At 39.6% G+C, this 17,728-nt stretch overlaps 1 protein-coding gene across 2 annotated transcripts in view; it reads left to right on the top strand.

The window, feature by feature from the left end:
- Positions 1-17,728, top strand: part of UBE4B (ubiquitination factor E4B) — a 126,082-nt gene that overhangs the window by 68,365 nt on the left and 39,989 nt on the right. For both annotated transcript variants that reach the window (XM_008568820.1, XM_008568821.1), the window contains 8 exons: positions 6,263-6,404; positions 7,499-7,599; positions 9,322-9,436; positions 12,715-12,798; positions 15,401-15,457; positions 16,025-16,141; positions 16,240-16,338; positions 16,990-17,103. In XM_008568820.1, coding sequence (XP_008567042.1) covers positions 6,263-6,404; positions 7,499-7,599; positions 9,322-9,436; positions 12,715-12,798; positions 15,401-15,457; positions 16,025-16,141; positions 16,240-16,338; positions 16,990-17,103 — 829 coding nt within the window. The remainder of the gene's footprint in view (positions 1-6,262; positions 6,405-7,498; positions 7,600-9,321; positions 9,437-12,714; positions 12,799-15,400; positions 15,458-16,024; positions 16,142-16,239; positions 16,339-16,989; positions 17,104-17,728) is intronic.

Genomic DNA, 17,728 nt, shown 5'->3' with positions numbered 1-17,728 from the left:
TTGCTGAATGTTTACCCCAAAGACTGAGTGAAAAACAACTACTCAGGTTTTCTAGGTGACTTTGAGCAAGAAAATATAATAGCACCTTTCTAAGCCTCCGACTCATTGTCTTACAATTTTGCTCTTTAATTTTTTTAAGTTTCCTCTGGACCAAGTTGGTGTTTGTGCCCAGCACTGTTCAAAAATAACTCCAGGCTATATATAGAGACTGCAGGAGGAGTTAGGTGCACTTCATTAAATTTGACGGTGTTCAGAAGAATCATTAGAGACTATATAAAGAGAGAGAAGAAAGTTGATGCAAGGTGGAATATTGATTCAGGAAGGCTGATATTTGTAGTAGGTTGAACATTCTGTCACTATTTCTCAAGTGAATTTCCCAAAGGAGGAAGTGTCTTTTTCATGTAGATAGAATCCTATTACATGATTATAGTACTACAGCAGGCGTCCTTAAGAATTAATTTCCATACATGGTAAAAGTGCTGTGTTATTGTATATTATCTGTGGGAGAAATGTTCTCTCTCCCTGGCCTATTTAATTTTTACTTTCTTTAACAGGTATATCAGATTGTGTCTTGCTTTTACTAATTCCTCTCTTTCTAGACTTCTAACATCCCAGCCTTGCCTCAGATCTGGATTCTGTACCTAAGGGGAGAAATAAAACATACCAATGGTGTGATAATAGCTGTAACTCCTCTTTGCACAGCTTGTGCCAGATACTGTGCTGCACTCTGTATGCGTCATCTCCTTTGGTCCTCACTGCAGCACTCTGGGAGGAAACAGGCTGCAGAGAGGTTCCAGTCACACAACTCGTAAGTGGCAGAGCCTGGATTCAGACTCAAGCAGCATCAGTGCAGAGCTCACAGTCATCACCACCACACTGTGCTACCTCTGGCTCTTCCATTTTTGCCCAAACAGGACTTGTATTGTTCTCGTTCCTCACCAGGTACTTCCCTGCCCAGAGTCTGTGCGTCTACTCTGCTCCTTGGCAAGGAAGTGGCAGCATTTTACTCTTTAATTACAAAATTCCATTCCAGTCCATTGGCATGGCCCTTGTTGGCTGCTATAATGAAATGCATAATGTTATATGATCATCCAAATGAAAAAAAAAAAATCTGATCATCCAGATTTTGGCAACTTGCATATTCTTAATAGATATCAAAAAGAATGTAAAAGGGAGCTGGCCGTTTAGCTTAGGTGGTTTCAGTGTGGTATCAATAACACCATCAAGGGTTCAGATCCCTGTGGCCAGCCACCAAAAAAAAAAAAAAAAGAATGTAAAAGGATGGGTAAAAATATGTAGCATAACTGTTTAACAAATAAAAGAACTGGAGAATGCATGGAGGGTCAGAACCAGGAAGAGGGAGCAAAAAACCTTGTTAACTTGAGCAATCAGCAAAATTATAGTCCTCCCCTTTCTCCTTTATAATTGATCTTCGCAGATTTTTGTTTCCTTTGAAGTAAGAAATTTTAACACCTACTTCTTGCCTGGTAAGATTAGTGGCATAGAAGACAGAATCAACAGGGGTTGCAGCTGTCTCCCCTTCCATTTGCCCAGTGGAGTCGGTGTGTTAGAAATCTTTTTGGAAGTAGCTGGGACATACATTCACGTGTTAGTTATTTCTAGTGGTGATGATAAGGGTTACTTTAAAAAAAGGTGAAACATTCCTTCCGTAATGTTTTGTAGTCTTCTGTGAAAAGAACCGGGTGTGTTAACAGGAACTGCTTCTTGCAGGAGTAGAAATGAGTGAGCTGGAGAATTATCCTGTGATAAAGGTACCATGGCAGTTATCCTGGGGAAAACTGTGCTAGTTGCTTCCCAGGAAGTTGATGACTAGAAAGGAATTTGGTGGTTTTGTTTTGTTTTTTGGGTTTTTTTTTTTTTAACTGCTTAGATATTTCAGTGAAGAAGGTCAAATTTGGAATGTCATGAGCCTGTGTCAGTAGAGAAAGGGAAAACTAACAAATAGAAAACATTGACATCACTGCTTGGGGACGAAACATGGAAATAGTAGAAGAGAAATCCTTACACGCTATGTATCCCCAGAACCCTCCAGTGACTTCTCACACAGAGTAGAACCCAAAGCCTCTCACCATGGTTTACAAGTCCCTGCGTGTCTCACATACCCAACACACACACCCACACACACAGCGAAGCATGAACGTGCACATACCCATGCACACGCACACAAACACGCTCGTCTTTCCTACCTAATGCACCAGACTCTTGTTTTTTGTACTTATTATTCCCTCCTGTCTTAGGCCTTTCTACTTGTTTCCTCTCTTTGGCCCACTCTTTCCCCAGGTAGCTGTGTGTCCCGCTCCCTGACTTCCCTCAGTCCTGCGTGTGAATGCCACCTTACCACAGGGTATTCCTGACCATCATATTAAACATGATATAAAACGCACACACATACACACTTCCCCTCTCCGCCACACACACTCTGCTTTTATGTTTCTTCATAGCACTTATATATATGAATTTGGTTTTGATTGTCTCCCCCTTCTAGAATGTAACTGCAATTTCAACAGGGTCTTCATCTGTTTGATTAGGTGCTTGGCCTCAGGACCTGTATATAACAGTGCCTGGGACACAGGAGGCTCACTATAAATGCTTGTTGAATGAACTTATGCTGCTTAAAGCTGCTCAACTCTGACTTTGCCTTACATTGAGAAAATATAAAATTCCAGGGTCTCCATTTAAAAAATTAGTAAATGGAATGGTATTTATTCCCATTATAAGAGAAACTGCAGTGGAGTCTCTTTAAGAAGTAAGTTTGCTTGGTGCATTTAAAATAGAATTCATTCTGCACAGGTCTGATGCAGGAGTATTGTCATTTTGTTTTCAGAAAGATTTGGCTGTATTTCTATTATATAGAAGTAATCACATAATAAAATTGGACTGTTGTTGTAGTTATCAGAAAATGGTTCCTATATTCTCCCAGAGGGAGGCATGGTTTTTTAGATACTGTTAGGACTTAAATATGACATATTTCCAAGATGTCGCAGTTGTAAAACCATCATGAATTTTGTAACTTTCTGAGGAATAAAAGTGAAATACCCTTTTAAGCATTCAAAAATGTTTATTGATAGTATAAATTTATGCATATAAACTGTACACCTTTCTCCTTCAGTATCACATTCAGAAATTGAGTCCAGGACTGGCCTGGTGGCGCACTGGAGAGTGCGCCGCTTGAGAGTGCGGAGGCGCTCCCGCCGAGGGTTCGGATCCCATGTGGAGACCAGTTCCCGCTCACTGGCTGAGCGCGGTGCGGGCGCAACACCGAGGGTTGCGATCCCGTTGCCGGTCCCTGGTACGGGCACGACACTGAGGGTTGCGATCCCGTTACCGGTCAGTAAAAAAGACAAAAAAAAAAAAAAGAAAAAAGAAAGAAATTGAGTCCAGCTCTTCCACTTTGACTCTAAATATCCTTGTAAGTCAATTTTGACCATGACGCTTATGGTTAGCGTTGGTGAGACTGGCCATTTTTCATACTTGTGAGCATGATTTAACTTAGCATCTTTTTAGGACTGATCTTATAATTTTGAAACATGTTGACAAATACTGGGGTTTACTTTATATTTCCTATCTGGTTTAAGTTTTGTTTCATTTTTCCCCCCTCTTCTCTTAACTGGTTGTTTGGTGCCTGACTGATGATCACCAAAATACACCAACCCCTTTTAGCTTGAGTGTCTCTCATTGCGTTGCCCTGCGCAAGATATGCAGTCTTCTGCATCTATTGTTACTTTTCATGTCTTAGTGAAATATTTGTGAAAACATTTCAAGTGACAGTGAGGAGTCCAAGTTTAAGTTAAAATTAAATGAAATGTGTTGCTAAGAAAGAAACCTCATTTCAGTGGCAATTGCATGAGCCAATGCCATCTAAGCATGATGAGTTCACACAAACATGAGTTCACATGCCGCCTGTGGGCACCACACCCCACTGGCTCCTTGCAGCTGGCAAGGACTTATCAATGTCAGATATAAGATGTTTTTCATTCCAGAAATGTAAAAATGTGAGAAACATGGGGCGTACTATCAAGGAAATGTATAGTTTAAAATGTTCATTTTATACATGAAGATCTATTTTCATTGTCACTGCAAGAGCTGCTTAAAGGAAAATTATGCTCAATTTTATATATAAAACTATAGGTACAAGTCTTTATTAGCGAAGTCCGTCTTTGGGAAGTGCAGTGAATATAGTCACCGAGTCACTAATGTCAGACAGAACAGGGCGGAATCCCAGATAGCTTGAAGCTAACTGAGATTGCTGCAGGTAATGGCAAATATCTTTTTCCCCTTTCTGCTTTTGGAGATTCACCACTCTTTTCATATTTGGTGATAGGTTTTTCTGTTTTGTTTTTATTTATGAAGGCTGGCCAGTTAGTTCAGTCGGTTAGAGCACAGCCTTGTAACACCAAGGTTGTGTGTTTGGATCCTCATTCTGGCCATCTGCAAAAAAAAAAGTTTTTATTTATGGTTTTTCTGTGCTTTATAGTATTCACCTTTCTGTTATCAGACCAATTAGCATATACCAGATCTTGCCCTTAATTAAGTGTATCAAAAAATACATTTCTATAAAGACGTAAAAATTCATTGTCCTTGTGTTTTTAGGGTTCCCACGTTGACCTGCCCATCTGTGTCATGACTCTGGTGAGGTGCTTTGTGGGTGTTACTTACCTGCTCACTCCGCAGGAAGTTGGCTGCCTTCACTCCTTCGACTGCCTCTCAGCCCCATCTCCTCCCTTCCCTACCATCAGACCTATATTGTAGGTTGTAGGAATTCAAATTTCTGGGCTGGCCCGGTGGCACACTGGAGAGTGCGCCGCTTGGGAGTGCGGTGGCGCTCCCGCCAAGGGTTCGGATCCCATGTGGAGACTGGTTCCCGCTCACTGGCTGAGCACGGTGCGGGCGCAACACCGAGGGTTGCAATCCCGTTACCGGTCAGTAAAAAAGACAAAAAAAGGGAAAAAAAAAATTTCTTATACTCTGGGCTGAAAACCTTGGATTTAAAACTGGCATTGTTTTCTCCTTTACTGAAATACTTTAATAATATAGTTTCATTCCAAGGTCAATTATATGTATTTTCCCAAAATTCTAAAGTCAGTTATGTATACTCATGCATTCTAAAATTAGGTATGCTTATCTATCTGTATGACATGTGGTTGATATCTCAATTCCTCTTGGTACTTTCGGTTTCTAGCCTTTAATTTTCTGCCCCAGATTGAAGTAGGGATTTATTTCTCAAGTTCCTGATACTTTTCCCATCTTTTATCATCTTCTACATGTAATTTTTTTGCTAAGTTTGTTTTCCCATTTCCTCTACATTTCAGAATTTCTTGCTTTTTTCTATGCTGTGATTAATCTCTTTGTATCTTTTGTGTACATCACATTTGTGAGTTCACCAGATTTGGTATGTGACATGTGACTGGTTGTTCTTAACTTCGTTAATTTCCTCCAACTCAGCCCTTGTGGTTATGTTAGGTTTTTATCTCAGAGAACAGTTATCACTAATAATAATGGGCTCCACCGCGTCTCCTGCTTATATTTTACGACACACTTCCACATTATTTCATTGAAGCCTCACTGCACGCAAGATAGAGGTTCTAGGTTCAGGTAACAAATAAGCAATAGGGCTGGGACTGGAACCTAAGTCTGGTTACTCCTAGTGCCAGGTTTTTGTTTCATTTTTACTATACTATTTTGCCTTTTTCACTGAAACTTGTAGAAATTTTTGTGTTGGTAGCAAATATGTTCACGTCTCTTTCTAACTGGACAGTTTTCCTAAGCTCTGGTCCTCCTGCCAAATGCTGGATGAAGACTTTTGAGATCTATGCTAGAAGTCAGGAGGATGAGGGATATTTTGTTAGTCCCTTATACTTCACTTCTAAAGAGTTTGATTACAGCAATAGCATAGTCTGGCTTTAACCTAGCTCTGCCTGAGTAATGCTGTTCAGTTCGGTTTAATACCTGTGATATCCCTTCAAATGCCTAGCACTTGGTAGCAGTTCTCAGTCCTTCCAGTTTTATAAGTTGCCATCCCCAGTAAGATAAGGTCCCCTTCATAAGTCCATAAAATGTTTACCAAAAGTTATTGTTGTTGGACTTGGAGAGGTGAAGCAAGCAGTCACCTCCAATCTTGGCTGCATGGGTGTTTGTGCTTTGTCATGGGTGCAGGGATCTTTCTGCTGCAGAAATGCAAACTGTCAAAAGAAATAATCGAGAAGAGATAAGAATCATCTATTTTTTTTTTTCTTCTCCAAAGTTTGGGAGCATCTGGTGGAGCTAGTAATTGGGATTCCTACAGTGACCATTTCACCATTGAAACCTGCAAGGAGACAGATATGCTGAACTACCTCATCGAGTGTTTTGACCGTGTTGGAATAGAGGAAAAAAAAGCACCAAAGGTAATATGAAATACATTTATTTAAAGAAGAACCCTGATTATTTGTTTTAATAAATTTCTTCACTTCTCCTAGGAGCATTCATTCATTTATTCAATCAGTAAAGTAGTTTCCAATCATCTTCTATGTGCCAGGCACTGTACAAGGAACTTGGGAGTATGAGGGAACAAAACCAAGATCCCTGTCCTCATGGAACTCACATCCCAGTGGAGGGAAGAAGTGACAGGGCCAGATGTGAACTCCAGTGGCCTGGCTTCAGAGTCCTCTCTCTTGACCACGCTGTGGCTGGGTGCCACCAGTAACTTACATGGCCCTGATAGTTTCTGATAGTCTGTCATAATTATAAAAATAACAAACATTATGGAGCATGTGCAGACTGCCAGGGACTGCTAAGTCTGCATTAGCTGACTTTTCACGGTTGTTCTGTGAGTCCTGTGGACCCCAGTGTAAGATAGGTATTCTTTTTTCCATTGTATGAATAAGCAAATGAACCTTGGAAAGATTGAGTAATTGTCCAGAATCACATAAATAACAAGTTGCGAGGCTGGTTTTAAGCTCAGGAAGCTACACTTTTGCCACTACTTCCTGCTGACTGGCTTCATTATTTTCTCATTTTATTCCTAATTCATTTTCTGGTTCTAGTTTTACATGGAAACTAATCTGCTTGTCCACTGGTTAGCTTCATATTTGTGAAGGGCGTCTTTGGGGTTTGTTGTACTTAACCTTAGCAAAAGCAGACAGTGGGCGCATCTCCAAGGTTCTCAAGTGATCACCACGAACTTTTGCTTCTCTTGACTGCTGATTTCAGTGGAGACAGTGTACTTGGGTGACACAGTTACTTTAGTTACTATAGCTTGTTCATTGTGAATAAAGGAAGAGAAGAGCGTGCCATTTTCTGGAAAGCGATCTCTTCTGACTTCTGTCAGTTTTCAACAGCGTGGGATTATTTTGTTGTTGTTGTTTTTTTTTTGGCAGCTGGCCAGTCTGGGGATCCAAACCTGTGGCCTTGGGGCTGTGAGGCCGCACTCTAACCTACTGAGCTAACTGGCCAGCTCGTTTTGTTTCTTGTAGTCCTAACCTCCACCTTTCTTTTTCAGATGTGCAGCCAGCCAGCAGTCAGTCAGCTTCTGAGCAACATACGCTCCCAGTGCATATCCCACACTGCGTTAGTACTACAAGGTTCGCTAACACAACCAAGGTAGGAAGAACCATTCCATGCCGGCCCTTAGCAGGGAGAAGATCCTGCCCACCAGTGGACATCAGGCTGTCCAGCCATTTTGCACCACCTTGGATAACTCTTTCCTCACCTGTAAAATGAAAGTGTTTGATTAGATGATCTCTGAGGTCCCCTTCCTTCTCTAAAGTACTATGAATTAAAACCCTCTTTTCTTCCTCATCTTCTAAGTAGTGCAAAGCATATTTTTAAAAAGAAATTAGTTGTATTTTAAGAGTTCTCTGTGCTTTTTGAAATAGACCATTGATGAAATATGTGGACATCAAGGCAGAAAATTAGTAATTTAGCTTAAAAGCAACTGTTTAAAATAGGTGGAGGTATTTGATAAAATGTGTGGATTATCACTTTCCACATATCACATAATTTATGTTATTTAGTAATAAAGACTAGTAGTGGAACAGATAATTTGGGAATCACCCAAAGTACTACATTCTTTGTTTTTTCCTGAGAGTTTCATAAAGGCTTCCATTTTTTTTCCCTTTTTGTCTTTTTTCGTGACCAGTAACAGGATCGCAACCCTCGGTGTCGCGCCTGTACCGCGACCGGCAATGGGATCGCAACCCTCAGTGTCGCGCCCGTACCGCGACCGGCAACGGGATCGCAACCCTCGGTGTCGCGCCTGTACCGCGACCGGCAATGGGATCGCAACCCTCAGTGTCGCGCCCGTACCGCGACCGGCAACGGGATCGCAACCCTCGGTGTCGCGCCTGTACCGCGACCGGCAATGGGATCGCAACCCTCAGTGTCGCGCCCGTACCGCGACCGGCAACGGGATCGCAACCCTCGGTGTCGCGCCTGTACCGCGACCGGCAATGGGATCGCAACCCTCAGTGTCGCGCCCGTACCGCGACCGGCAACGGGATCGCAACCCTCGGTGTCACGCCCACACCACGCTCAACCAGTGAGCGGACGGGTCTCTATATGGAATCCAAACCCTCGCGGGAGTGCCGCAGCGCTCAGCGTGGCACTCTACCGAGTGCGCCACCGGGCTGGCCCAAGGCTTCCATTTTAAAAAAGAGTATATGTAGGGCCGAGCCTGTGGCGCACTTGGGAGAGCAGCAGCGCTCCCGCCTCGGGTTCGGATCCTATATAGGGATGACCGGTGCGATCACAGCGCTCACTGGCTGAGCACGGTGCAGCCGGTCTCAAAAAGGACAAAAAAAAAGAGTATATGTATATTTAATTTCTTTTATACAAAAATATCAAAAGGAAAAATTACAAAATTAAATTTATTCATTCTGGGTGTTCTTATATTATTTTCTGTACCATATCCATGTGTTTTTAAAACTTTTCAAAAAGATGGAAAATTATATACGTGTACCAAAACTTTAAAAATGTTCCATGGTTAAAATTAATAAGAGTTTTAAAAAGTCCTCAGCCACTGCTAATTTTTTTTTTCAATTTGAATGAGTCATAAACAATAAGTAAAATAAATAATGCTTTCTTTTTTTAATCCTTCTTTTTTTAAGGGCTCTATATAGGAAATGATGGATTCTTTGAAACTTCCTATAGGTTATTAATGATAAGAAGGGTTATCTTTTGCCTAAAATTGTTGTGCAGAATATTTGGGAGCTTTCAAGTTTGATTTTTGACTGGGCAGTTGCCGACATGACATTTCATGTGCTTCTGTGGATACACAGTGATGGGTTGACTTCATCATAGTCCCTAATTTTCATGCGTCCTCAGGTCCCTTCAGCAGCCGTCCTTCCTAGTTCCGTATATGCTGTGTAGAAATCTCCCATATGGCTTCATTCAAGAACTGGTGAGAACCACTCACCAGGATGAAGAAGTGTTCAAGCAGGTATGGTTGCGTGAGCTGGCTACTCCAACTTTTAGCCTAAGAGCTTCTGTGCTGAGACTGACTTCTAAATACACCATATGTGAAAACTTCTGCTCCTGAATTTGAACATGCATGTGTTATTTGCTTAGAGAGAAGACTTACCTGAGATTCTTTTCTTGAGGAAATTGGATTGACAGCTGCATTGTTCAAGTCATGTGCCCATTTCAACTAATCAGTCAAGGATCAAGTCTTTTAAGTAGGGTCTACACTAAGTGCTTAAGGAGATAAGAAAAAAATGTAAGGCCCTGTCCCTGATTTCAAGGAGCTTTTAACAGAAGAATACCAAGAAATGGCATTTGCCAGATGATTACTGTTAAAAATTAGTTCCCTGAGTTAATAAGTTAATAAATTAATGACTAAATTTTCTCAGTGGCAGTCTGTATAACACATAGAATCTGTGTCTTATCACTAAACTAGGAAAGATGCCTTATATCTTACTAATCACTTCATTCATTAAGTATTTATACATTGTTTTGATATCTCATTATATAAAGTCAAGTGAAAATGTAGACATGATATTTAATAATAAAGCTGTTTACTTAGTCTTGAAGGTTTCTTCCAAGGTGAATCTTTGGTGGTAACATTTTGATTGCTGTTTTATGACCCTGTGTTGTAAAGTAAGCACTTTGCCTCAGCAACTTTCACATAAGCTGTTTCCCTTGATGAAACAATTTTCATAAAATTTCCTGTATCATCTCTTTTTTTGTGACTAGAAGGAATAACAGAGTCAATAGCTGTAATTGGTATGATTCCTTTTATTCTGTTTTATATCTAATATTATTCATAACTATTAACTTTAAGACCTTTGAATTCTTAGGAATAGTGTTTTCAGCAGTCTTCAAATTATTTGTAAAAGAAGAACCCAAGATTCAAGAATAAAAATTTTAGTTAATGTTGTGTACTATCTGGAATTCATTAACTGCTTGTCTTAAATGACGGTCTTATTGGCTTACAGGAATATTAAAGGCAGCATAGTGAGCTTTTCTTCAGTAGAAATATAAGTGAACTCTGATGAAAATAAATAACTGTCTTGGAAGGTTTAAGTGATACACCACATTATAGATGTAATGGGCATAAATTAGAGTACTTTTTCTATTCAAAAAAACATCATTTGAGGAACCCAGAGTAGTTTTAACTATATAAAATCAGTCAGTGATCAGCTGAAAGGAGTATGGGGTATGTTATGTCTACTTTATTCATAAACAAACTTAGGCAAAGGTGAAATGATCTCTTTGGTTTTTTTTAAATTGAAGTGAAATTCATATAATATCCAGATCAAATTTTGATATTTTATAATATCAAAATTGTACATTTTGAAGTGTACAATTCAATGGCACTTGTTATATTCACAATGTTGTGCAACCACCACAGCCCTGTTTATTTTTAGTCACAGAATTCTTTTGTTGTTGTTCTTTTTTTTTGTCTTTTTTACTGACCGGTAACGGGATCGCAACCCTCGGTGTCGTGCCCGCACCGGGGACCGGCAACGGGATCGCAACCCTCGGTGTTGCGCCCGCACCGCGCTCAGCCAGTGAGCGGGAACTGGTCTCCACATGGGATCCGAACCCTCGGCAGGAGCGCCGCCGCGCTCCCAAGCGACGCACTCTCCAGTGCGCCATCTGGCCAGCCCTAGTCACAGAATTCTGATGCCTTTTCAGCCACTTATTCTTGGACACTTGTCTTTTTGTCTTAAAAGTACAGCAAATGTGAATTATTAAATTTTTGACTAAAATTTCCACCTATGTTTAATGTCCGAGAGATGTTTACAGGTAAATAAATAGAGATAAATAGCAGCTAGAATTTAGGATTGAAGATGAATACTTGTTTAGCATTTTTAAAATCAGTGCTAGGAGGCATTTATTTGAAAATAAGAGAACTGTTTAAAATATGTAGGTCACATAAATAATATAATGTTTGACTACTTGGAGAATATTATTCTTAGTAATATTTTGTCTGCTTATTAGAAATTAAGCCCTACTTGCACAAGAGGATAACTCCACTAGAAAAAGTAAAGATGTTTTACTTACAGCATTCCTGAAACAAATGTTTAGAGATTTTTCTGGATGACAAATTATAAAATTTATTTTTGGTGACTCTGGAACTTCTGTTTGTCTTTTCTTCTTGATTGTAAACTTGGCATTCCCCACCCCACACCTGAGTGTTACTTCTTTATTTTTAGCTAGCTTATGAAAGCACATTACTTCTACCCGGATTGTTTGAGTTGCAAAAACTAGAATGATCTCTTCCAGAGCTGTGTTGATATCTCAGAATGCTCCACAGACACCTTGTAATCCAGGGCACCTTTTTTGTATTATGCTTTTTAAATGATGAATGTGCTCAGTACAATGGGAAGAAATTAGTAGGAAAGGAAATATTTCAGGTTTTCTGGTAGCTTCATAGTATACTCTGTTTACAATTTGTTGGCATTTAGATCGTCAGCTGTTCTTTACAATCTTTTCTACGTAATGTTATTAGTCTTGGACCCCAATAAACTCCATAAACGTGTTGATCAGTGAGTGCACTGTGAAATTTGAAGGTAAGCCGTGCTGAGCAGAATTTGCATAGTGTTACCCAGTATTAATGATAATTTGTAAATTTCAATTTGAGTTCCAGTAACAGGTTATTGTATTGATTGCACTATATGTGGTGGAAGTAAAGCATTCTAACTAAAGTTCTCTTTTTCAATTTTAACATTTACCAGTTATCTCTTTGCTCTAACTTAGTTAAGGTTAATGGAATAATAATATCCATTATTGATCTGTTTTTCTTGTTTTCCTCAAAATAAACAGGGAAAGACTTTTTAAAATATTGATAGAATTTGGAAAGTATTGGAACATTTAGTCTGATTTCTTTACAGATTATAGATACTTGGTAATCAAGTACATATTAGTTGCTGAGATGTGCAGAATGTAGTTGATTAGAGCAAGGACCCCTGGAGAGTCCTTCAGCAGGTTCCATGTCTGTGGATTTCTTTTGAATTACTGGGAGTCCTGCCAGAGTATTAGAGTTCACCAAAGTCCTCTAACTTGTGGAGAATTCAGCTACATTGCTTTATGGTTAGCCTTGTCAAAGGATAAATCAACACTCTGGCTGAATTCTAAACTCTTTACATGCAAAAAAGCTTTTCCTTGGGGAAGGAGTGGAAATTCCTGGACATCCAGATTTAGCAACTTATTTGACATGCTTCCCATTCTTCAGTTTTATTAAACTTGTATTTCTGATTTTTTTCTGTCTTATAGATCTTTATCCCCATTTTACAAGGCCTGGCTCTTGCTGCCAAAGAGTGCTCCCTCGACAGTGACTACTTTAAATACCCCCTCATGGTAAAATTTTGTTCTTTTTCTCTAACCCATTCGTTAGGTGGGGTTTTTACAGGTTATTTTAACATACACTTTTCTTTCAGGTACGTGATCAACCTTGTTTTCAAATTTAAAACATGAAGTCATTGAGTTGGCCATGCACAGTATTTGGTGGGCAGTGAGATGCATCTGTGAAGACAGTTAGTGGCCTGGTACTTATGCCACCTGTCCGAGTCCTAGACAGGAGTTAGTGATGCACTAGTGTACTTCACCACTCTGTGTAGCTTATGAAAAAGATAATTATTGGCGGCATCCTTCCGATTCTCCTAACAATGAGTATACCATATTTGAGATGAAATTTTGTTATTAAAAAAACTATTAAAAGTACAAATAAAAAGGCAATGTAATACTAAGAAAAGTAATAGTTTTTATGTATTGACTTTGTACAGAAAATCTCAGAATAACCTTTCTTGTTCATCTTCCCTGCTTCCTAAAGCTGTGCACTTCATCTGCAGGCTTTAGCTGAAGTATTACTGAATACTTTTGATTGTAGAAATATGAAGGAAAAACTTTCAAAACATGAAATTAGTTTACTCTATGTATAAATAAATACAACTTTGTGTAAATTGAGGCCATGGTTAAATTGATTTTTTTTTTTTTTACTGTATTTTTTCCTTTTACTCATTCTACTGATCTGATTCCATTATACCATTAATTCATTCCTTACTGAGCATCTAGTCTGTGCTAGGCACTGGGAACACAGGAGCTAGTGAGACAAGGTCTCTCTCCTCGAGGTGCTTATAATCTACTGCAAAAATCAAAGCCACAATGAAACAGCTGAATCCTTCACTGCAATAAATATTAAAATAGAGGTGTACACAAGGGTGCAGTCTTCTACTTTTAAAAAATCAAAATGATCATCATAACACTGAAAGGCTAAAAGTTAATGATAATGCTGGGAAACTATAAGGTAAATTGTGAATTCTTTAAAAATAATTTTGGGGCCGGCCCGGTGGCGCACTGCTACAGTGCGCCGCTTGGGAGTGCAGCGGCGCTCCCGCCGAGGGTTCAGATCCCACATACCGACCGGCGGCTCACTGGCTGAGCGAGGTGCGGGCGCAACACCGAGGTTTGCGATCCCATTGCCGGTCCCGGTCCGGTACGGGCGCGACACTGAGGGTTGCGATCCGTTGCCGGTCACGAAAAAAGACAAAAAGAAAAAAAAAAAATAATAATAATAATAATTTTGAATGGATTTATGCCAGGGCTCTTCTTATTTCACGTATTGTTCAGGTTCCTAATAAAATTCTGTCCATCCTTATGCATTGTTCTGTCTATGGCACATAAAAGGAAGTGGGATAGTCTGATTTGTGTTCAATGATGAAATATTTTAGTGAACACTAATTATCAGTGTATTATGTAAATATTCCTTCATGGAATTGTTGGCTTTTGGATTGTGGTTTGAATTAGCTTAATGTTTCAGTGAGGAGCTTTTAGTGTCAGGTATCAACAAAATGTTCTTTTTAGTCAAAAGACAAAGGCCTTCATTGTAGACAATAATTGAATTCTGTGCCATCATTGACGCTTGTGTCATAATGAGGGTGCAGTGAGAGTACAATAATGAGAGGCTGGAAGAGGAAGACTGTTGGAGCTAAAGTCAGAAATAATTGTGATTATTCTCTAAGCCAGTGGATCCCACTAGCCATGCCTTATAGTCACCTGGTGATCTTTAAAAGATGCGAATGCCTGGCTCCCAGCTAGCTCCAGGCATTGTGATTTAACTCTTCGGGGGTATGGCATGACAGTGGGATTTTCAGTTCCCATGGGATCCTTAGGTGCACCACAGTCTCTGAACTCCTGCACCAGGCAGTGAGAGCTTTCACCTCTCAGGGGCTGAGCCTCAGAGGCTTCTCAGAGATGTGTCAATGCCTTAATGAATCTACCCTTTGGCTGCTTTAGCAACTTTTATAGCTACAACTAAATCACAGAGAAAATTAAATTCACTGTTAAAAATGAGTGTTTGATTAAATTAGCATGGCCATGTTAAATTGTGTTTTTTTAATTCTGTTGGCTGGCCATAAACCATTTATGTCCCTAAAACCTGTTTTCATAAGTCTCTAATATAGGAATGATTGGAGCTGCGAAGGAAAATATTAGAGTTCTCAGAAATACCAGCTATCGTGAAACCAAGTTATGCTTTTACATATGATCTGAATTTGATAGCTTGTTAAATTATAATTATTTATAGTCATGCTTAGCACTAGCAAGACTAGCCATCTAAAGTTTATGAAATAAATCTTTTTGATATGGAAAGATATAGAGTGAAAATGTGTTTTTGTAGAAGTTACATTTATTTCTATATGGATATACACAAAAATATGTCTCAAAAGCTGTTAATCAAAATATCAGTAGAGGTTATCTCTGATGGTAAAGTTTGAATGATGGTTTTATTTTATATGTCTGTTTTATTTGAAGTTTTTTATAATGCACATATATTTCCTTATTAAAAATGATTTTCAAGGGAATATATTATGTTTTTAGCAACAGTAAAAGCCTTTGATGTTGCACATGGCAGGCAGTTTAAGATGAAATACATTTAAATGACTGTTTCTGATCTTATTTCTAGGCACTAGGTGAGCTCTGTGAAACCAAGTTTGGGAAGACACACCCTATGTGCAATTTGGTAAGCACCTATCTGATGGGCTTGCACATTTTTGGTGAATATATCATAATTCAAGAGGTGTTCCTTAAGTAACATTATCTGAAAAGTTTCTCTTGAAGGACTTTTAAATGTAGATGGAGAGACATGACTGGGAGGGAGACTTAGCTATTAAACCATGGTACACGTTGTTTCCTCTGATGAAGTTGTTTGCTTGCTTTTCTGATTTTTTTGAATAAGTATTGTACAACTAGAATGACAAGTCCTATGGGAAGGGTTTACGCGAGTCCTTTGGTAGTATAAGAAGAGTTCATTTGAATTCCATCAAAAATATCTTGAAGCATAAAAATATAAAGATTATTTTGTAAAAATGTAGAAGAAGTTGGAGGGTTTTTCTCTGTCTGAGGTGAGAAAATACCAACAGTGATCCTAACATATTTGCGTGCCTTGGGTTTGGGGACGTAAGTGTCAGCCATTGTGCTGGTGGCTTAAGAATCACCCGGACAGGCTGGCCACTGAGAACTCTGTTCATTACATCATTACCTCATGGACCTATAGCAGCTTGATTGGCCTCTTCCATGTTTTGCTCAGGTTGCTTCTTTGCCATTGTGGTTGCCGAAACCCTTAAGCCCTGGCTCTGGGCGGGAGCTGCAGAGACTGTCTTATCTGGGGGCTTTCTTTAGCTTCTCAGTCTTTGCAGAAGACGATGTAAGTACAGTGGCCATTTGCACTTTGCTGCTGTTTTGTTCAGATTCCTTCCCAAATGTTCATTATATGTTGATTGAGTTTTTTCCTTCTCTTTCCAGGTTAAAGTGGTTGAAAAGTATTTCTCAGGGCCTGCCATTACCCTGGAGAACACTCGTGTTGTTAGCCAATCACTGCAGCATTATTTGGAGCTGGGAAGGGTAGGTGTCCAGAAAACAAATCCAAAGGATGGATAAAAGATAAGCTCTAGATAGGGAGCTCCTTCCACGTTGTAGAAGGGATGCTGCCCAATTTACAAATGGCTACAATTAAACCTTACAAAAAAAAAAGCTACATAAAAGTAACTTTTGTCTTGAATAATAACTGCAAGAACAATACATGCTGTCCTTTTTATGTAGCATTACTGGGGACTGCTCCTAAGTTTAGTGATGCTCTTTCTCCAGCTTACCCTTAGGCATTTCAACTGTGAGGGTGAGCAAGAGCTCTTAGTTTGCACATGCCCCTCGCTGACTCGATTTGATATCTCCTCAGTTCTGAAACTTAAAAGCAGAGAAATTATAGGCTTGGGTAATTAAGGTCATTTTGATCATGCAAAGGAAGTAAGAAACTTTAATTTTATTAAAACTGTAACTACTTACCTCCTCCACTCCATATTCTGCTTTCATGCTAATTATCTTGAAACGGTTGAAATGGACATTTCTTATATTCCTCTTGTAGTCAGGCTCTCCTGAAATGAGTGGCAGTGGGACAGGAGAGAAAGTGGGACGTAGGCTAGCTGTTCTCAAAGTGAAAAAGAAATAATGTTCCAAATGAAGTTTTAATTTTTTCTACTTTTTGGAAATAAATTTCAGCAAGAGCTTTTCAAGATTCTGCATAGTATTTTGTTAAATGGTGAAACCCGTGAGGCTGCTCTTGGTTACATGGCAGCTGTCGTCAATGCCAATATGAAGAAAGCACAGATGCAGGTAGGATTCCCAAAGATGCTTTTAGTTATGCATTAAATTTATTCATCTAACCCAGCATTATTCAGTACTTGTTAGGCATTGTTCTGGGAATTGGGAGTACAGTATTGAACACAATAAACTTCCTGCTTTTGTGGAGCCTGTGTTTTACAGGGTAAATGAGTAGACATATAAATATGTTATTTTGGACAGTAATAAAAATCTATGAAGAATATAAAGCAAAGGACTTGAGAATAACTGTGGAAGTACCAAAAAGAAGGCACGGGAATGGTTTTTGGTTGGGCAGCAGGGAAGGTCTCCCCTAGGAAGTAACGTTTGGTTAGAGCCCTGACTCATAAGAAAGAGCCAGCCATTAAAAGGCTGAGAAAAGAGATTTCTAGACACCTGTAAGGCACAAAGATGGAAATGAACTAGCTTTGGTGCAAGCCCAACCTGTGAGCCTTTGTGGCCGGAGGATGGTAAACAGGAAAGTGAATGGGGGTCATGGAGTTAGTGGGTGAGCAGGGGCTCCATCAGATGGGCATATGTGATAAGAACTATAATGGGAAGCCTTTGGAAGGTTTTCAGTAAGGAAACCACAAAAGTTGCTATGTAGAGAATGGACTAAAACCGGGGGGGGGGGGGGGGG

Source organism: Galeopterus variegatus, unplaced genomic scaffold (assembly GCF_000696425.1).
Source record: "Galeopterus variegatus unplaced genomic scaffold, G_variegatus-3.0.2 Scaffold445, whole genome shotgun sequence".
NCBI classification, from domain to species: domain Eukaryota; kingdom Metazoa; phylum Chordata; class Mammalia; order Dermoptera; family Cynocephalidae; genus Galeopterus; species Galeopterus variegatus.
This window is presented reverse-complemented; position numbering and strand designations above follow the sequence as displayed.